The sequence below is a fragment of the Colossoma macropomum genome, unplaced genomic scaffold (genome assembly GCF_904425465.1).
Source record: "Colossoma macropomum unplaced genomic scaffold, Colossoma_macropomum, whole genome shotgun sequence".
Taxonomy (NCBI): domain Eukaryota; kingdom Metazoa; phylum Chordata; class Actinopteri; order Characiformes; family Serrasalmidae; genus Colossoma; species Colossoma macropomum.
In genome coordinates, this window is record NW_023494795.1 from 20,828,488 (window position 1) to 20,851,165 (window position 22,678).

The window sequence follows — 22,678 nt, forward strand, 5'->3', positions numbered from 1 at the left end:
ATATGAAAGCGGTTCTGATCTGGATTGCAACAATCAGATTTTTGTGTTCACACAGCTCTGAAAAACCACATCCATGTTACACTAAAGCAAAAAAAATGGATTTGTGCCGCTTCTGCCTGGTAATGTGAACGCAGCCCATGTCTACAGTTGCAACAGACTGAAATTGCTACAACCAAGACTTCTGAAGTTGGTCGTAGTCTCAGACATAAAACTAAGGAATGTGTTAACTGGGTGGAAAGAAGATAAGCAAAACCAGTTTCAGTTCGAGCCAATTTTTAGTGGCCTACAATGGCAGAATAACTCAGGATTAATAGTAAATGCATACTCTTATTGGCACGATGCATCAAATATCAAAGAACATGTAAGCCCTGATAAACAATCCAAAAGAAAATTTAGCAGATGTGAAATACAGTCATGACAACAAGCAGGAAAAGGTGAAAAATGAAATGTTATCTCTTTCTGTTAATATAAAAATATGTTAAATTGAGGTCTCTTCTTTTGCATGTGAGGTAAAGGAGAGCTTATCTATCTTTACACCCTGTACTTAAAAAAGCTTTCTCATGTGATCAGCTTATCTAGGAAAAAAATAGAGATGCACAGTGCAAGGCCTGCGTTTGTACGGGTGATTTAGTGGGTGAATGTGTTTTTTTTTCAGCTTTAAGGTAACCAAAACAATCAAATACTATCAAGGAGTGCAGTGAAGTTTAGATAAAAATATATACGACTCATTTAAGATCAATGATAGCACCACGGAGAGCAGAGATATTAACTAAGCACTGGAATAGTACATTCATTATACTAGTCATTGTATTCATATATGGGATTCCTATGCCATTTTGGAGCATGACACAGTGAAGCCTACTTACATTAGCTGTGAGCTCTCCAGGATTCAAATCATATTTGTACATTAAAATAATATTTATATATATAGTAAATATACTGCTATATGTGAAACAGTTGTATATAAAAAAATCTGACCTTCGGTCAAAGTTTAGTAACACAATAATCATGTAGAAAAATATGACATCTTGACTTTTTCAAACAACTACTGTATATACGGCAGCTACAACTTCTATTCTCATTTAAATGCTAAAACAATCATAATAATACAAAGAACAATCTAAAAAAATTAAATAAAAAAAAAAAGAAAATCACAAGGGCTACATTACTCATGACTTGGCAAAGCCCTTCGACCCAAAGCCGAGTTCAGCCATGTTTAAGCTAGAATCAGCTAGTACACACTCGAGTCATTGCATCTCTCAGTTGAGCTACAGCTTAATTCTAGTAATGCTTATTGCTTAAGATGAGTGTTGTATTGGGGGGTTGTCTTGTCTAGTGTGCAGAGTGAGATGAAATCACAAGTATGTACTGAGAAAGCTTTAGTGGCCATAGATGGGTAAAAAGGAGGGAGTGCAACAATGGACATTGACTCCACAGATTAAAGGCCAGATGATAGATCTACAGAGTAATTTCCTATGAATACCCATATAGTGACTGTCCAAAATAAACATTTTTCCCTTTGTTTTTTTCTACAGAATCTGAACACAATTTTGATTCCATAATGGATGGACCAATAGAAATGCTCCAAAATTATTTTGCAAAAAAATCTTGTTGCAATAACTTCCATTAAAAGTTAAGAGCGTTTTTGTCTTCTCCTATAAAGTTACTATATTGGAGTTTATTTTTGGAGCATGACAATATTCTTCTGTTCAGTTTTGATCATGTTTCTGCAGCATAGCTTTTGATTTCAGGTCTTGAGACTTCTGATAAAACTAAGACACAAAACAAAGCGAAGATGTGAGTGGACTCACCAGTTACTGAATAAGCATTTGGAGAAAGTTAGGTATCATATGGTCATTCTGGACTCAAGAGGTACTTTCGCTTTCATTCTGCTCCACAGATTCCATCTGGCACTGTCAGAATAGGCTACATGGGTGATATCAATGAGTATGTTGGTAAATCTAGCTCTTGCTGAACCAATCGCAAAAACCAATATACACTATGTCCAAAAGTAGACACCTGCTCATCCAACGTTTCTTTCATCACAGCACAAGAGCAATAGTGAGGCAGGAACTGATGTTGGATGATTAGTTCTGGATCACAAACGCCACTCCAACTTATCCCAAAGGTATTGGATTGAGCTCCATCACTCCAGAGAACACAGATCTACTGCTCCGCAGCCTCGTGCTAGGCTCTAGCTTGGCATCGGTCACTGTAACCTTAGGCTCACAGGCAGTTGCTCCAGAGCGTCCCATTCTATTAGCAATGCTTTTTCATGGAGACTGTACAAGCTCTGTGTGAACAACTAGACACCTGTGTCAGCAAAGAGTGCACCTTAAAGAAACTCAATTCACTAATTAGAAGGGGTGTCTGAATACTTCTGGACATGGTGTACAGTCAATAATAAAACTCTGTTAGTGCCAATCTCAAGTGCTTTGGGCACTTCTACATTTTTTTTAATCAACCTCCGTGTCCTCTACTTCAAATATCACTAAACATGAACCACTGCCCTTGCAGCTCATCAGAACATGTTAATATGGCTTGATTAAAGGATTACTATTCGGTCAGTGCCAAACTGAATCCAAGAAGGAAAATGGGGCAAACCCTTACAAGATTTGGACCAGGCTAACTCAGGACAGTATTCAGAGGTAGAATCCACATACAAAGTTAACTGTGTGCATACTCTAAAGAAGCAATGGCAGATTTGCATGTAAATTACGGCATGTCTATCTACAGTATGAACACAGTCGTGAGATAGGCACTGGTCTCCATAGCACTCCTGTCCTGCTTTCTACCCTCCTGTGGCCACCTCATCAATCTATGGGCCCCTGGAAGATGAGGCGAGTGAAGCCGGGGCTGCCCGACAGCGGTGCGGAGCAGAAGGGGCAAGCGGGGCGGAAGGCGTGGGTCCCGTGGGGCAGGGGTGTCTCGGCCCAGTACCGGGCCGTCCTCTCTGAGCACACATGGCCGCAGGGCACGAAGGCATGAGTGGGGGCGCCAGCGTCCATGTAAAAAGCCGGTTCGCAGCCAAGCCACAGGGGCACGTAAGGCCCCACTGTTCGGCACAGGGGGCACTCCCGCCGCCCGCCCGTGCCCCCGCTTGCCCCTTCATCCCGGTCGCGGGTGCGTTCGGGCCTCTGGCCCCAGTCGTGTCTGCCATGGACATGGCCGCAAGCGAGGTAGGCCCAGGGCTGACGCTCCTCCAGGCTGTGGCTGCGGGGCAGGCTAGGGAAGGCCAGGGTGCTCAGACCCACAGGGCACTGCGGCCGGGCTGCGTTCAGCTCTAGACGCAGGGCGTCCAGGTGGCGCAAGGTGGGTGCTTTGAGTAGGCCTTCAGCAGTGCGCCACAGCAAGGTGGCTCCACACAGGTCCACCAGAGAGCCATCCTGCAGGGCACTGCTCTCACCCAGGGCCTAGTGGAGGACAGGAAAATTGATTGACAAAAACACCCAACAGCCAAGAAATTGCAATAAAAATTCAACACAGACCTTTCATAATATCTGTGGCAATTACAGTAAAGAGAACTGCTGTGTGTGCTGATGGGGGCATGGGGGGTTGGGTTTGAGGGGGACTGCTCTACAATCAGCTAACAACCTTTCTAGCGAGTCATTCTCAAAAGGATATAAAACTGGTATTCAGGGAATAATGCTGTGCTAAAACCTAAAGTGAAGGTGTCACATGAGCTGTTTTGCTATCTACCAATAACAGTGTTCCAATATACATACAGCCAATAGGAAGTGAGGAAGCCTATTGGCATGTTAAATCATTGCCCACAGCTTCATGTAAATACCAGCTATGCTTTATATGTATAGTCATACACAAAAGTTTGGGCACCCCTGGTCAAGTTAAATATTTTGTTGATTAAAATAAGTTAACACTACACAGAACACCCTTTTGCACATGTTAACACACAATTACTGTTTATTAGATGAATGTAACATATCAGAATACATAAAATGTGCCATGTGCAAAAGTTACGGCACATTTCATATACTTTTTATATTCCCTGCCACCCCAATATGATAAAACCCACAAATAAACAGTAATTGTGCACTGAAACTGCAGGATGTGTTAACTTATTGTCACCTAGAAAATCAACCGAGGCTGTCCAAACTTTTCATTACAATTTTATATGTGTGAATGCTAATTAATGATGATTATTTATGTTATTACATATATCTGCATACACATATATAAAATAATAAAACAATATAAAAATGATAAAAAACTTCCATGGGGTACAGTTAAATCACAAACATTAGACAAATGTAATGGATGAGTTTCTTTTTTTTTACTTAAATATTAATTTTTTTAACTGTATTACATTATGCATGCATTATGCATACGATGATGGTTGGCCACAGACACTGACTAAAGGTGTGATGGCATCTGACAGTCAGCTTGCTGTATCAGGGTCCTTAACCCAGTGAGGTTAAACTGTTTTTGACACCAGAAACTCAGTGTAAACAAAATTAAGGCCTTAGAATGACATGTAACTACATTTAGAATTAGGCCTACAACAATTTTTTGAGAAGAACATGCAGCCAGGTTTGTTTTAGAAGCTTCCGTGCTTAAGCTACTACTGTATTTTTTAAATCCTTCATTTCTGTAATCACCAAATATATTTTTTTGGGCTGTTTCTCCGTGACCTGTTTCTACACAGACCTTTAAGGGACAGTATTAAGGGAATGAACGTATTAACTAGGTTGTGACAGTGTTTACCAGTTGTCCACGAATGGGGCCGGATCTGGTCTCTCTCAGGGTGTAGACGTCTCCACAGACAGAAATCTCTCTCCACATGCCCTGCTTTGACTCTTCTGGGAAACCCTGCGGATGCATCACCAGCACTCCGTTGGTGGTGAGCCCATCCATCTGACCATCTGCGTTCTTCCATTTGGTGGCTTTTTCCTGCAGGAAGAGATTGATCATTACGTGTACAATTATAGACATGATGTTTCAGGCACTAGCATTTTATGAAGTAAGAAGCAAAGCTCAAAAATGACACAACGTTAAAGTTTTTGAAGAATACCAACCCCAAGGAAAATGTTTTTAGAAGAGTCAAAGCCAGCTGCATAAATACGGGCAGTGTAGGGGGGGTTCCGTTCACAGACCACCCTGCAAGCAAAGCGTGAGATGGTGCTTGGGGCAACAGAAGAGTCTTCACTTTCTTTCGATCCACCTGGTGTATCAGTCACCACAAAGTCTATGGGGCTTTCAGTGGAGCGGCCAATCTAAAGGCAAAGACAGGACAAGTGACTTCTTACCATTTTCTAAAAAGCTTATAAACTGTGTACTTTGCACATATCTTACTTAATAGTTGATCTCATCTTTAAATCTGCCATCTTTGATGAATGCATCAGAGTTTGTCACTGAAAATGTCGACCAAGTGACAAAACAAATTCTACATGAAATGTTTTGAAAGTACTGTGTGCTGGTAACCTTCACACCCCTGGAGAAAATTAGTTAAGATTTATACTACTATTACTACTACTTCTAATAATAATTATAACAATAATAATAATAATAAAAATAATCTTTATTTATATAGCACTTTTCATGCCAGTGGCAGCTCAGTGTGCTTTACAGACAGGTGATTAAGCTTAACAAGAATAGAAGAAATTATGAGTACTAATTTAAAATCATAAGAAAGACACAGGTCAAATGAGAAAGACAAATACCAAGAGACGTAGAGTTTTAATTAAACGCTTCTTAGCTTCTTAAAAGTGTCTAATAAAAGGTGAAATTGAGTCCCACAGTTTAGAAGCATAATAACCGAAAGAGTCTCTCCAAGTTTTCTGTATTTTACAAAAGGTATTTGCAGAAGGTCAGTATCTGCAGATCTAAGATCACGAGCTGGAACATAAACAGAACATTCTATGATGTAAGCAGGTGCATTAAGGTAATTTAGAGCCTTAAAAACTAGGAGCTGAACTTCAAATTTTATCCTGAAAGATACAGCTACCCCATGCAGCTCTTTTAAAACACAAGTAATATGAGCTCTCTTTTTTGTTTTTGTTAAGATGCGTGCTTTTATTCATTTTAAAACTTCTCATCCAGCAACTACTATTTCTTAAGTAAAACATTATTTGTTCAAAAGTATCTAGATGTCTTATCAGTGAATTCAGCTACTTTAAGGTGCACCCATTTATTGATACAGGTTGCAGTCTGCATGAACTCCACAAAACAGCACTGGCAGTAGAATTGGACACTGGCGCAGCTGCACATGAGCCTAAGGTTACCATGCTCAATGCCAGGAATGAGCTAGAGGGGCATAAAGTCCCCCTGCACTGGGCTGTGGAGAAGTGGAACTGTGTTCTCTGGAGTGAGGGTGCACCATTCAGTACCTCTGGGATAAGTTGGAGTGACATTTGTGATCCAGAACTAATCATTCAAAATCAGTATCTGACTCCACTGAGGCTCTTATGGCTAAATGCAATCAAATCCTCACAGCAATCTTCCAACATCTGATGTAGAGCCTTCCCAGAACAGAATAGCCTGTTATTGCAGCAAAGGGGACAAACTCCCTATTAATACCCCTGATTTCAGAAGAATTTTTGTATAAGCAGGTGTAGTAAACTTTTGGGCATTTAGTGTATGTTGAAACCAATAGGTGGGTTACAAGCAGAGGTGGGTAGAGTAGCCAACACCCACACTTGTTACTTCTGTGAAATAATAGCTCAAGTAAACAAGTCCAGCAGAAGATTGAAAGTAGCACTAATACTACTTAGTACATCCAGCATCTATCAGCACAGGAACTAAAGTTTATTATGTGCTGTTCTTCTCCTTTTGAAGAACTGTGGGTTTAAAATTAAATAATACATTTCAAAATGCACTTTGTGACAAATCACAAAGCCGTACAGATGCTGGCAACGGTGTAACATAATGAAAACTTAGTGACTAATGTAAAATGTAACTGAGTGAAAAGTAGATTACTTTCCCCTCAAAAAATGTTTCTTCTGAAATATGGTCTTAATATGGAGTTTATCCATCCCTTTGCTGCAGAAACAGCCTCTACTCTGGGAAGACTGTAGAGATAGGAACATTGCTGTGAGGATCTGACTGCATTCAGCAACAAGAGAAATCATGTATCAGCAATGTTTAAAGCACTTTGGCACTTTAAAGTAGCTACATTACACTAGGTATCTGGATACAATGCTTAAAGCAAGGAAATATTCTGTGCCTGAAATGTGTTCAGGGGTTAGGAGAAAGTATAGAAGAAAGGGGTGTTCCCCCATGTTTATTAACAAAACAAACAAATATACAGCAACAAATAGTACAATAAGAAATGTACCATCAACGTATGGTAATTGTATCCAAGTCCCAGCACAACTCTGAAAGCCATAATGAACATCCAATATGTGTATTCATCAATCATTTCTGTAAACAGCGTGGGCGGCCTACTGTTGTCAAACAATTGCCAATTCAGTCCAAAAGATTGCGACAATGATATGAAAACAAAATGAATCGTTTATTAATTCCAGGGCCTTTTTAAAGTAGCATGGTTCTTTATGACTGGATACATACATATACAACCATATTGTTGCTATGAGACAGTTAAAAAATACACAAGTATATTTTCCATAGATATATAACTTTACTTAAGCAATAAGCCATGAGAGGTCGTGCTTTTCTGTGGTTTTATCACAGGAGGAAGGTGGCTCACAGCGCAAAGCAGAGTAGTAGAATGTTTGATCGTTTATCACTGTATATTGAGGTCATTTCACAAACTTTTAAAAAAAAATTCATATAATAATGAACATATTATTGCATAGCAGTGTTTAATGCAAAAACCTTTGCTTTAGGAGTACTTTTTGGTCATCAAATTACTACCACGAGTCTTATTTAGCACCAAGCTAACAGCGCCCCTTTTCCTACCCTGGGGCTGAATCTTAACAGCTCCAGCAGGAATTGAAACACTGGCTTCTGCACACCAACAGTGCATAATATAGCTAACAGATAGCCATTTGGGATTCAGCCACATCCATACTCAATAAACAAAATATTAGAATTTAAAAGCGTACATAGCACACTATTTAGGGAGGATGAATCTGTTTGAGTTTAACGTTACTTAAGGTAGATCTGACTGAAACACAGACATTTGAAGTGTTAGCCATTCAAGTGACTTATATAGTCGTTGTACAGTGAAGTATATCATAAGTACTTTAAATTAAGACTGTGACATTAATGCTGGAGTTTTTTAGCGTATTTGCTGTATTTTAGCTGGTTAGCTCGATGACCAGCCTAGTTCTAGTTAAGAAAGTGGGTTGTCAGCCCCTGGGTTTAAACAAAAATGGGTTTTTACATCATCAGTATGCTTGGTGCTCAACATGGGCAGCATTACAGCCAAATTAATCCATTAACAGCACAAGGGTTTTTTGTGAGTAATACAAAATTCAGCTGTTGTGAGGCAGTTGTAGGTGCACATATATTGAGTATTTTTAAAACGGCTTCGAACATCTCAGCCAATCAGATTTTAGGACCGGAGCTAAAACATAGTGTAATACGTGCCTGAGTAACTGTAACTAGTTACTACCCCCTAAAAAAAGACTCTACCAAGAATAGCCTGTGCACACCAATAATTCAGAAATTAATGTTGCTCAGCAGTTCTCGGGCCTTCCGCCTAGTGACTGCTGGGATAGGCTCCAGCTCCCCCCGTGACCCAGAAAGATAAGCGGCTTAGAAGATGTGGTGTGTGTGTGTGTGTGTGTGTGTGTGTGTGTGTGTGTGGTTCTCGGTGTCTCACCTGGAACATATCTGTGTCGTTGTCATGGCAGTATTCCACCACCACAGTCTGATTCCTAGAGAGGGTGAAGGAGATACTGTGCTGACCCCTGCTGTTCACCGCCTGAAAGAAAAGGTCAGACCTATTCATTAATTAAACTCAGCGCTATAGTATACACCATTATAGCCAGAAGATCATATACATTCTTTTAAAAAAGGTACAAAATGACTGATTTAAATAGGCAAATAAAACAGCCTTCAAGATGTTCAAACTAACCTACTAACCTATTCATTCTACTTGTTTATCTACTCTTGTAACATTAAGCCACACACCTTGCTGTCTTGAGGGTTGCTGAGGATATGCACAGTGCTTGGTTTGACACCATTAGCCTTTGCTCTCCTGTACAGAGCAAAGCGACTCCTCTTCCGACCCTTATCTCCACCAGGAAGGGAGCCATTGTACCTGGAGATCAACAAGAGACACTTATTTAGATAGATATTTAGACTTAAAGGAAATTAGGGTGCTAAAGTAGCAGAAAAAACTGTATATTACATACACATAATAAGTAGACACAATTACACATACTACACATACACATCTTTACAATTTATTTATAGTGAAGTGTATTTACCCTTGGCCATATAACCAACAACAATAAATAACATTTTTTTTCAATTAAGAGTCAGAGAGTTTTCAATAAAGAGCCAGACTATTCTTTGTCATTTTCTATGCTCATGTATCAGTACCTATTAAGTAAACATTACATAAACTCAACAAATAATATCTGAAATCATAGAAATACTATAAAATGTTATGTCACAAGATGTTTTATTTTTTTCCAAAGGAATGGCATTTGGGTTTCTCCTTTATACAACTAAAATCCACTGAAGCAGACGTATATAAAAAGGAGGCAGTCAGAAACGAAAAAAGGCTGTTATTTTGTCTTTAACAACAAAGCCTTTGTACTATAACACGTCTTGGGTGGCGTTACCTGGCCAAGCAATGAATGCCACCACACATGGTATTAGTAGAAAACATGTCTGATCTAGTCTTAGGCTCAGTGGTTAGACTGCATACCTTCACAGAGTAAACAGGGGGAATTCATTGCCAGTTCTTGAATAATAAGGCTATGGAAAACTTTCAGTTAAGAGGTTTTGAGATATTTTGAGCCAATCAGATGCACGTGGCACCCATAATAGGTATAGAGGGCTTCAGTGTCCCACGCGCTCCACTTCTTAGAGGGATCTGAATGCTTTGTACACAGTAACTCAGTTTGGCATCCAGTCTCTACAGCCTGCAGTTTGCTGCTGATGCCACAGAAAGACTCTTTTGTTCTTCTTGCAGCTATCAGTGACAAACAGCACAACTGAGGCAAAGCATGGGAAACTGATGAGATATTCACCCAGTTAGTACTTTAAGGCCCCTAGAGACAATCATAACCCTGCCCTATGAGTTAACATATTTTTCCAGTACATTTCATGAAACAAGTTAGATTCCAATAATTAAAAATCTGATTGATAAACAGAAAATGCAAATGTCTGAAACCATTTCAGGTAGGGCTAGGCAATATGACGATGTGTAATTGTTACCATGACAAATTTAATTTTTTGAGTATATCACGGGCACCGGCAATGCTTTTTGAACAACTGCATGTATAACAAACACTTATTTAGAGCAATTATAGAGAACCTGTAAATAACAACAACATAGCAACTTCATAAACTGCATAGTAACAAACACTTAACTAGATGTCAGCCTATAATGCTGTCATCTTGTTTCATTCATTTTTATAAAATTTTCCTCCTGTTCCTTCTTAAATAGCGAATTTTTGGAAATGCTGAATTAAACAAAGTCACTATACTTTTTAGCCCTTTTTAAAAGGGCCATTATCATGGGAAACTGTGTGTGTGTACGTGTGTGTGTGTGTGTGTGTGTGTGCTCAGCTTACAGAATTTTAGCCCCATCCATTTACACTAAAGTTTTAGAGAGTGTTTTAGCCTGGCTTTTTGAATCAAGCACAATACAGGGCAGTCAATCAGAACAGAACTTATTTACATACGTCAGTGTTAAGGTCATAGTAATAAACACAGCCTGTTCCATTCTAAGAGATATAGAGAAGTTGGATAATGATCATGTAAAAATGAAATAGGACTGTATTTGGCCATGAACTCATGCAAAGTCCTAAGTGGACATCAGGGAAAACAATAAAATATAACAAGCCTACAGTATATGGGCCTCTAATTTGTCTCTTCTGTTTTGCTGGTGCATTTTATCCATTCCAACTTGTTCACAAACCTCAGAAAAGCTAAATATTGTGAAACATACTGTGCACTGTCAAAATGTCTCCATGTATTGTGATGTTCACTCTTAGTTTCAGGTTGCTGGCTGTGTGACTGAACTAAAATGTCTGCATGGTTTGAGGTGAGCAGTGGTGCAAATACATTGACTGTGTCCAGACTGGTCAATGTGCCAGTTCAGCAATGCACAGTGAGACAGCAGAGACAGAAGAGCGGCACAGCAGAACTAGTGCTCGCATGAGTGCGCACGCACGCACACACACACACACCCAGAATGAAAAATTCAAATACTTTCTCCCCTGTATGTCCATGCTGACCTAAAACACTTGAGATGTAGCAATGTGTGTCACTTGTCTGATGCAAGTGAATATATCCTATACCAATACCTGAAAAGCCAAAATCATTGTGATCTATAAAGGCCGAATTATACCTCTGTGTTTGCATGTCTGTGAACTAGTGCTATCAAGGTTAATGCATTAATAATGTAATAACTGATTAATAATTTAGTAACACCAATAATAAAGACAAATGTGATTAATTGCAATTAACTACAACAAACTATTTACAGATCTGCTGCGAACACGTGGAGAGAAAAAAGCCTGTTTCTGCTCTTCTTCTGGTTTGGGTCAAATGTGGTTTAGGTCTCAATGCTACCCTATCAGCATTTGTTTCACTCAAAGCTTTGCAAATTCACACAACATGTAGTTAAAATTTTGGAGATGTGCAAGTGGTGATCTTTGCGAGCGACGCTTACCCAGGAACGCTTTATCTGCACCTCATCACGGATAAGTTTGTGTGCATCTTCACAGAGGTAGAAATCAGCCTTATTTCAGACAAAGACCAGACAACTAGTGCAGCCTCAGGGGTCAACTCACATAGAAATATTCAAACAAACTTGAACACTTAAATTTGTAAAACCACTTAATAGGAATGAAAAATCGAAATGTTTCACTGCTTTGTCAAATTCAAGTCCACATGGTACTGAAACCTCTTTATATAACATATAATACATCACACCAGTGCAAAAATCTATGACCTACATGCCTGCTTAAAGTTGTCATTACTGCACCTCTCTTTCCACAGAACAAATTGAAGCACTGTGTGCCATCGTAATTAAACCAATGCAATTATTTGTACATCAACTGATGTACAACATAGTCAAGTGACGCAGAGCATGATCATTTGTCCTTTTGGATTTGCTCTTGTTTCATGTTAAATTCTATGAATGTAGCTCAAGTATAACTTTTTAAAAGGGCCGTGCATCCTACCAAAATCCAGCACTCACTCAATACACAGCATCAACCAATGAGTCATTAGTTTCGATTTCTGCTCCACAGTATTGCTTGGACACGTTCCAGGACATAACTAGATTCAGGCTACCGCTCGAATCAAACTCACTTTACAATTGAGTTTCAGGGACCGCATGGTCTGATCTTGGAATACTGAAAGTCTGGCAGATAACAAATATGGACGGCTGTATTATTTAGAATGTAACACTACAGTGTCAGCACTACATTAACCAACAAACAGCTGCATAAAGCTAATTAAACTCACAGCAGGACTTGAACCGAATCCTCAAATTTTAACTGACTCATTTTTATTTGTGTTCTTTGTGAACTGGTTTAGTCATGTTTTTTACACCTTGAAAGATAAACAGTGGAAAGTAAACATCACTGCTAGCTTGGCACTAACATAACACTGATATTTCCATAGAACCGCAAGCAGAAATTACTACCATCACAGCAGTCATAATCAAGCAAGACATAACCTAACAATGTCTACATAAACACTGTTACGTAACGATAGGCATGGTTCATGAAATGACTTCCCAGATTTCTCAAAATGACTTCAAAAATGACCTAAAATGCATTAAATGAAACATCAAATGAACATTTTTATGCCTTTTTTTTCCACATTATTGGAGGAGGTTTAAGAGAATATAATCATAGGCACTCCAGCCCAGACTACATCTGAACTAGGGATGCACTGATACCTACTATTTTTTTGGACCAAGTACAAATATGTTTTTTAGTACTCGCCAACAAGAAGTCCGATACCATAAGTGACCTAATAGAACCTAAAGATTGACTGAAGCTGGCCTAGTTCTAGGGTACGACTCTATAGAGAAAGCATTTTGATTAAAAAAGAAAAACAAAGATTTCCAGACAACTAACAATAGTGAATTTCAACACCATTCATGACCAAATAAAAGAGCTAAAGAAATCTGATTTCAAGAAGCCTCAACAAAAATTATGTAGCGACTAAAGAAACTGATGAGAAGTAATGAGATGTATTTCCATTCAGTTCCACTCTGAATAGAGGAGCACTCATGTCTTGAGTTTTACAGCTCTAGGAAGTTATGGTTTCCTGTTTACTAAGAGACATTCATTTGCTTATGCTCCAGGAAAATACTGCCTAAAGTGTAATCAGGCAAATATTAGTTGTTGATTTTACACGAAATACAGTTTTTCCAAATATATATATATCATTATATAGAGCTTTCAATGGGATACAACAAAGTAAGCAATCATTTTTTTGAATCATAAAGGAACATAAATGAAGTGGCTTTGTACCATTGATAACGATGTAAATGAATAAAACGTAAAGCCATTACTTTGCATTACTTTTTTGCTTCATAGAAATAAACATTAAAATCATTATGGACACACTTTTGTCACACACATCTTCAGACCAGATGTAGCTATAACTACACTATTAACACATATGAGCTAATTTCTCCAGTGTTGAATGCGTCACAACATGACAGACCTGGCCAAAGACCCAACAACAGGCAGTGCAACCCATGAAGTCTGATAACTAGTAGGACTGACAAACAGGGGCCACACCAACAGGAAACTTATACATAGTTAGAACAGGCCGTGCTGGCCTATGAACACAATAACTTCAGAAACTCAAGTGAGCACCTTAACCTTAGTATTAAATCACTGCAGGTTTATCTTGTTGTGCGAGATGAACATCTATAGCAAACATGCTGATACCAAAGGACAATTTTCTTTCAAGATCCCATCAGATGCATATTTCCCAGTATAGAAGAACATTTGTCTACCATTTCCAGGCTTGGTCTCATATTTATGATGCAGAGTGAGAACACTGATCTAATGTTTTTCTATTCTGTGTTAAATGTAAGAGGCCTAAACTGATCCCAGATAAGCATCTTGATGAATGTGGGTCCAGGATTATGTCCCAGTTTTGTACTATGTAGTAGTTTGTGCAGTTATGGGTGGCTTATATAATGATATTTCATTGTTATTGGGATAATTATGACACAATATACTTTCCTGAACATATTGTGGTTATTTTTATTCCAAAGAGAGCATAAATTAGTTATGTTTAACTCAATTTGTATGAACCAGTATTCTAAATGTAGTGAAATTGTGTGTACAATTCAATTGCATCAGTCTGTAAAATAAAAATGAATAAATGAAAAAAAAAAAATGTACCAATAGTTTTGATACCTTTTTTAAATGTGGTACTACTTATGCGTATTTGTCTGTTCCAATTTGTAAATAAACCTCACAGAAACGAAATATCATGAGGTATATTGGGTCTTAGTGTACAGTGACAGTATTTCTTTGCCATACTGCCCACCCTTATGTGTAGAATGCTGTAAAAGAGTGTGGAACCTGAACCTTTTTCTCTCTTGAGTTGATGTTATTTTGAAGCCCACAGTATTTTAGTAGGCAACCACAACTAGAACCTGATCAATAAGTGCCAATAGCACTAACACCAATCACATTTTTTGTTCCTTTAGAGAACCCAAGCCTTTAGTAACTGAGCTACAGTCTACCATTTACCATCACAAGTGCAGCTCAGCTGTTCTTGCTCAGGCTACTTCTGAACACGTTGCTAGCTAACGTTACAGCCGTCTTTCCTGAACCATTCCCTGAACTCTAACACAGAGGAAACCGTGAACCTCAGAGGATCCTCTAGAGCCTCTAAAGGAAGGCTAAGACACAGGATAGCCATGTGCACCCCCGAAACTAGCTCCTTACTCACCCGAGTATCACCAGTTCGCCGTATTTCACCGGATCTTTAGAGCGGGCATGTTCGTCCTGATTCGGCGACAACATGGGACTGAAAAGCGTCGCTTTCGTTCGCTTTCTTTATGATAAACGACCCAATTTACCGTTTAGAGCCACGAATAAGTAACTTAACGTGTCGAGTGGCGATGGTCGGCGTCCGTTTTAAGAGGAGGATACGCTCCAGATGTGGTAGGCGGATTTCTCTGGGCACATCTCCCTTTATGAATTTGTGCGGGAAACGTGGAGCAGTTGAGCAGCAATATCCGAACCAAGTCCGTCTCAGCGGCGGAGGAGGAAAAAAAAACAGCTCGGGGCAGAGTGGACTGTACCACTCTCAACAGAGGGGTGCTACAACAATGAAATCGTCTTCTAGAAATAAAATGCTCATTGTTAAGCCATTGTTAACTTTGATTACTTAAGTACACACATACTACCAACTCCACCCGCGTTGTATCAAGAGACAAATATCTCTATACGTTATTTTAAAATATTTCCCAGCACGAAGTGTCCTTCTCTAGTGGACTGAATGTTGAGGTCTGAGTACGAAGCTTGCCTTTAACCATTACGTCAGTCTGAAATAGTAAGCTTAAGCAGTGGAGTATGTGATAAAAACGCTGCGTGCGGTTGAAGAAATCTTTAATGAGAGCGAGTAAAGCGTGAGCTTAGCTGCTTTATGCTAGCAACATGTTCAAGCAACTTTAAGTCTCTCGCTTCAGTAGTGGCTGCATTGGTACGTTGAAAACGAGGAGGTCCATTCATAGAATCATAAAAGGGTCATCCGGGATAAATGCTGCATTAGGAGAACTTCTATGTCTACTCTAACGCAGAGAGGCTGATGATTTTGCCTTAACGCTACAAATGGGTGTTTCTGTCGGTTAAAGCTGAGCCAGTTACTTTGATAGTCTGATCTCATCTTGTATCAGGGCTACCCGTCACAGCTAAAGCTGCATTTGCACATGAAAAGAAAAGGTTGTCCACTGGGAGGCGCCCGAACTGATGAACGCATAAAGCTCTCAATGTCCACGTTGGACACGTTGACATTCACTCTCTGCTACACACTGGGCTTGCTTTGTGCTGCGTAGTACAAAGAATGAAGGCTAGTAAGTGATTTTCCTAAACAGGCCCATTACATCTACGAGTGAAACAGTATTAAGTGATGTAGCTGGGCCTACACTGCTCACACTCTATTAGTGGGAGGCCTAGGAGGGATTAAGTCCTTCTTTCAGTTTTTATTAATGATGTGCACACTGAAAATGGTTCATGATACAAATGTATCAGGTGGTTGCAAGTGAATGAAATCTGTTGCATTCAACACAATTGATATCTTTCAGTTTCAGATTGCTTTTCAGTGCAGCAGCAAAAGCCTCATCAGGTGACAGAGAGGTAAAGTATTAACACAATAACTATTATTGGATGTTGATCACAGTATCTGTTGATTACAGACATTTACAATTAAGATGCTGTTATCATTCAACACATAAGCAGCACCAATGGTTTGCTAAAAGTCAAGTTATGGTTACTATAACTACATGAAGATCCATATGCACATATGTTCATTTCATTAACATTTTATTACCAGTTACATTTTGTCTTACAGAGGGTAAATATGAAAACTAGTCTGAAGCTGATTATAAGAATGATATATAACATAGAGGCAGAGTTTGTAACCCACTTATCTATTACAGTCAAAGCTATAATTAAAAGTACAAAATTTGCGTTGTCCTCAGTCTTGCATGTCTGGTGTTGTTTCTGCCCCAGTTTCAGAAATTAAAGCCAGGAAAGAGAGACATGCTGACATCATGAACAATTCAGGGCTTCCTACTTTTCAGAGGTCATGACCTTCAACATCCAAACAGCATTCATCCACTTTGTTATTTCTAAAGAGCCAACCCATAGACTTCAGCTCATTCAGTTACCTCATGATGTGTTTAATAGACAGTAAAAAAAAAGAAAGACTGAATCAGATGAACCCTCTGAACCACATTATTTTGAGGAAAAATGACATGAGAATGTCTTGGGGATCTCTCAGGAAACAAATAAATGATCTTCTAATTAATGTATAAATAATAGATAACCTAATAATAAATAGTCTGCCCTTGCAGTCAGCAGACACAAGCAAACATGGAGACTCAGTACATGCTGCACACGCTGGTTCTGATGACTATATTTTGTGAAAGCAGACCCTGTATAACCTTTATGATACTGTTATAATTGGTATGAATATTTGTGGTAAGTGGTACTGTGCTGGCGTCCACTATGCTGAATTATGAAATTATGAAATTATGTTTTAGATGCACATAGTTATAAAGCTCTTGGGTGCCTCCTGTTTAGTTTTGTAGCTTATTATTATATTAAAACATTAAAAGGAAGAAACAACTTCCCCAGCAATAGAATAGTAAGGTACATACACTATAAACCCAAAAGTTTGTAGACACCTGCTGAATTCAAGGTTATTAAAGTGACACTCTACCCAAAATGAAAAATGTAACCATCTCTACGTCTGTTGTACACATGCCTACTCTCATCTCCTCCTGTGGTGCCTCAGTAGTCTCTGGAGTGGGGTTTTCCGGTTTGAAGACTAGGGAAACCCCATTTTGGTGATGCATCTTGAAAGTGGGAGGAACTTTTGAACTATAAGGGCCTCGGGGTGGGTACTTGAGGATGGGCTGTTAAATTTTTCTCACGAGCTGGCCAGTGAAGAAGGACATCAGATAGCTAACTCACCAATTGGAAGCCAAATATCACTTGTATTTACTAACCTCTATGTTAGTGGCTGTGCTAGCAGTCAGAAGTTCTTTTTTGCCTTGGGGGCATCCCCAGTGGTTGTATGAGATATTTCCATAATGCATGCTGAGATACTGTAGTATAAGAACATTCTTAGATGAAGACAAAAAATAAGATACAAAATCATGAATTTTATGAAGCAGTTGAAGCTGAGGGGTACAATTCTGCCCTAAAAATAAATTAAGCAACATGACAAATAACATATTAAGTGCTAGTTTTAGTCTGAAAAGCTCCTTTAATAGGGAGTTGCTGCAGTACTCTTCTGTGACGGATTTACACTAGATGTTGGAAAGTTGCTGTTAGGATTTGATTGTATTTAGCCTTTAGTGAGCATTAGTGAGGTCAGGTACTGATGTTGGATAAATTTGTTTTGGACCACAAACACCACTCCAGCTTATCCCATAGGTATTGGATGGAGCTCCATCACTCTAGAGAACAGACTTCCACTGCTCCCCAGCCCAATGCTTGGCATGCTTGGCACTGGGCTTGGTGACCTTAGGTTACATCATGACTGTGTAACAGTAATTGTTACTGTGGATATATAAGTACAGCTATACAGTGAATTTAATTTAACTGAATGGTTAATGTTGTAATAAAATATTTAGTGCAGGCTCAGGACTGGACATCACCTGAATGGTCACTCGTCCTCGGGTTCCTCTCCACTGTTGGCTTTACATTATGTTGGCTTTAAGTGAATGGCTTCCATCAGTCACCACTGAAAATGTGGGTCCAAGGAAGAACAAGGAAGCTCTTGGTTACTACAGTTTTCTTTTGTTTGGCTTTCAAGTTGATTTACAGTTGACTACAGTTCAGTGATTTACTATAACTATTTAGCTATACAGCATGTCAATATTTAATGATCTCTCAAAATCAAGCTAATGTTTTAGATGCACCTGAACATTTAAAAAACACATAAATGAATTAAAATAAATTAAAACGTTAGAAAGTGTAGAATAAAAAAGAACTCCTCAAGCATTTGAAATAATATTCTTATAGTTATTATAATGTATTATATTATTATTATTATTAATATCGTTATATTATATAGACTATAGTCATTCAATACTTCCTGATGGATAGAGACTGGAGGTATTTCCTGTTTCCCACGCTAGCACCCACTGTAGATTTCATTACATCCTTTTGCCACTGTTTTTTTCAGTTGTATACTTTAAACATTTACCAATGCTTGCCTGTCTAAAATATATCTTTCTGCATGATCAGAGGATTAGATTGCACTTGAAATTCCACATGCGAACACTCAATTTATTAAATTTACTTTTTCATTGTAATGTGCCCCATTATTTGTGTGTTGTCACAGGGCTGTTCTAGGATCTCAGCATATGTCACCTCACAATGCAAATCAACTGCAATTACACTGACATCCTGGCCAAAATGAAAAATGTATCTGTTGTAAACATGCCTACTCACCTACATCGAGCCACAGTAATCTCTAGAGCAAGATTTCCAGTCTAAAACCCACCAGTACTTTTGAAAAACAGCTTCTAGTTGAATTTGTAAGGATTTGGATTTTTTTTATTAGCTGGTGAATGCAGAAAGAAGGCAGATAGTACCTTAGTTTGGCTTCTTTCCTCTGGCTGTGAGGGTAAAAAGCATGTCCTTTGCATATATTTTGTGCTAAATAATTATATAATCATTGTTTTTGTATAGTTTTGTATGACAGCTGAGGTAAGAGTTACTTATTAGCCTATAGATCAGTGGCCAGCTGTCAGGAATGGTTGAGACCCCAGTGATTCTCAAAGGTTGTATGATGCATTTGCGAAATGCATGCTGGATTTTGTAGTGAGAGATCACTGACAAACACATACATGAAAACAATATGAGTTGTCAAATGCATGAGGCTGAGAGATATAATGCTGTACTACAGAATACTGCATAACACGATAAATAGCATATAAAGCTCTAGTTTTAGGTTGAAATTTCCCTTAATTGTTAAAATTTTTTATTCAAACCTCATTGGCTAATTTTTTGAGTGTACAAAATGAATGAATGTGCTCAGTTGGATCACATAAAAAGAATATTTTCAACAAAATGATTTTCATGGACTGCTCAATGTGTTAAGCTTTACTAAGGGGAAACATTTGCCATCACATGCAAGCCAACACAAACTGTCTTTTCATGACCAGATGTTGTCTGTCGAGCAAAACTGACTGAGAACAAATGAGTCCATCTTGAGAAAACAAATCCCATTGTGTCACACAGGGTGGAATCTGAAACTCAGTTTTCAGCAATCAGTCTTGTTTGTAGGACGACTAAGACCAAACAGCTCAACTGCTCACAAACAATGAGGCTGGGAGGGGTAGCCAAGAACCACTTTATGCACCTGTTAACAAGCTCAAATACTTGATACTCAAGCTCACATTTTTTGCCACTAGTGGCTCTTTACAACATTTTTTAAATGCTGTAAGACATACAGTATTAGAGAAATTTGACCTATGTTTTGCACACATTACTATGATGCATTTAAGAATGGATTATTCCATATTTGAAAAAAGGTTCAGACGCTATTACGCAATTTAAATGCTTATAGTTAAGGCTATCCAACTCACATATCCAGATTCTAACAACTTTGTAACTTCTTAACAAGGCAAAGCTCATCTAGTGTTTCTTCTGAAATCAAAAGTATTAAAGTGACACTCTGGCAAAAAGAAAAATGTAACCATCTCTACATCTGTTGTACACGTGCCCACTCTCGCCCTTTTCCATGGTGCCTCTAGGGAAACTAGGGAAAGCCCATTTTGGTGATGCATCTTGAAAGTGGGAGGAACTTTTTAAACTAAATTAAACTACAAGGGCCTTAGGGTGGGTAGTTGAGGGTGGGCTGTTAAATTTTTTTCATGAGCTGGCCAGTGAAGAAGGACACCAGATAGCTAACTCTTGGAAGCCAAATATCACTTGTATTTACTAACCTCTATGTCGGTGGCTGTGCTAGTAGTCCGAAGTTCTTTTCTGCCTTGGGGGGATTCCCAGTGGTCATATGAGATATTTACATAATGCATGCTGGGTTACTGTAGTGTGAGAACATTCTTGGATGAAAACAAAAAGGGGATACAAAATCATGAATTCTATGAAACCGTTGAGGCTGAGAGGTACAATACTACCCCTAAAGAATATTACATAGCTATAACATATAACATTATTATAGAGACTTTGCTGTAGTACTCTTCTGTGACAGATTTACACCAGATGTTGGAAAGTTGCTGTTAGGATTTGATTGTATTCAGCCTTTAGTGAGCATTAGTGATGATGTTTGTATTGATGTTGGATGATTAGTTCTGGACCACAAATGCCACTCTGAGTTATTTCAAAGGTACTGGATGGAGCTCCATCACTCCAGAGAACACAGGTTCACTGCTCCCTAGCACAATGCTGCAGGGCTTTATACCCCTCTAGTTGACGCTTGGCACTGGGCATGGTGACCTTAGGCTTATGTGCAGGTGCTCCAGAACGTCTCATTCCATTGCCATTACCATCTGTCTCAGCATTAGGTGCACCTTTAAGTAGCTGAATTCAATAATTAAAACGTATATCTGAATACCTTTAGACACCTAGTGTCCTTTTCATGTGTACAGAATGAGGCAATCATAATGACCATGTAACAGTTCTTGTTACTACGGATGTATAAGTACAGCTATACACTGAGTTAAATATAACTATAACTGGACATCACCTGAATGGTCACTCGTCATTGGTTCCTTTCCACAGTTTGCTTTACATTACGTTGGCTTTAAGTGAATGGCTTCCATCAGTCACCACTGAAAATGTGGGAAACAGAACAAGGAAGCTCTTGGATACTGATACTAACAACTTTGTAACTTTTCAACAAGGCTTTCAGGCAAAGCAAACTATTAATGCCCAGTTTAGGCCATTTAGTAAAGTGGGTATTAACTTAGTCTGCTCAAATGCTGCTTGTGCAATAATTGTGTCATAAGCAATCTATTAATCAAAGCAAATACACTAATGAACACTCAGTAATCATTTCAGAGGCTTAGACCTTTGGCCTTCGGCCAGCATGAGTGCAAAAACAATGCTCCCATCTGTCAGAGCTCCTGACCATGTGTCCTGCTGGAAGCACACCCTGCACATCACTTCCTGTCATACTGCATAATAGCGCTGCTCATCGTTCCTTTTAAAAGCAAAGCAGGTTGCATCACTTCCTCATCTGTTAGGTGTCATATGCCTTACCCACTCACAAACGTGCCCCCACCACCCCATTCACATAGACAGTAAACTGTCACCAGACACAAAGCCCTGAAGGCCCTTTAATTGTTAGCATGTGGATTGGGGAAAGGAAATGCTTTATGTGGCAGTTTCTAAGTGTTTGTTGCAGCCTTGAGCAAAAATAAGGCAAGCATAGTGAACAAACAGAATGCAGGCTGTTGCATGGCTGTGTTTCAGTTGCTGGACTTACAGGCAGCACAAGGGCTTAAAGCAGTGTGCCGCGCCCTTGTTAGTTTGGCTATACTGGTATCTCTACTGTATGTACAAAACTATCAGGACTCTTTTTCTAATTAGTTTGTTGACACAGGCATCCAATCGCACACACACAGCTTGTATAATCTCCATTGAAAAGAAATAGCAATAGAATGAGATGCTATGGAGCAGCTGCACATGAACCTGATGTCACTATGCCCAGTGCCAAGTGTTAGTATAAAGACACCCAGCAGTAGGCTGTGGAGCAGTGGACCTGTGATCTCTGGAGTGATGGAGCTCCATTCAGTACCTTTGAGATGAGCTGGAGTGCCGCTTGTGATCCAGAGCTAATCACCCAACATCAGTACCTGGCTTCACTGATGCTCTTGTGACTGAATGCA

At 39.0% G+C, this 22,678-nt stretch overlaps 1 protein-coding gene across 1 annotated transcript; it reads right to left on the reverse strand.

The window, feature by feature from the left end:
• Positions 1–1,033: 1,033 nt before the first annotated feature.
• LOC118815588 (E3 ubiquitin-protein ligase pellino homolog 2) lies at positions 1,034–15,343 on the reverse strand. Its single transcript, XM_036581814.1, has 6 exons — positions 15,037–15,343; positions 9,055–9,184; positions 8,744–8,845; positions 5,034–5,231; positions 4,723–4,908; positions 1,034–3,413 (listed from the first exon to the last, which is right to left on the reverse strand). The coding sequence occupies exons 1-6, from the start codon at positions 15,108–15,110 to the stop codon at positions 2,814–2,816; spliced, it is 1,290 nt and encodes a 429-aa protein (XP_036437707.1). The 5' UTR covers positions 15,111–15,343; the 3' UTR covers positions 1,034–2,813.
• Positions 15,344–22,678: the final 7,335 nt, after the last annotated feature.

Bases quoted from the DNA above. Each gene is read 5' to 3' on its own strand.
- LOC118815588 (XM_036581814.1), bottom strand. From the start codon at position 15,110: ATGTTGTCGCCGAATCAGGACGAACATGCCCGCTCTAAAGATCCGGTG. The intron at 9,185-15,036 runs GTGAGTAAGGAG...GTTGATCTCCAG, and splicing joins GGCGAACTGGTGATACTCGG to GTACAATGGCTCCCTTCCTG. The intron at 3,414-4,722 runs GTAAACACTGTC...GTCCTCCACTAG, and splicing joins GCCCCATTCGTGGACAACTG to GCCCTGGGTGAGAGCAGTGC.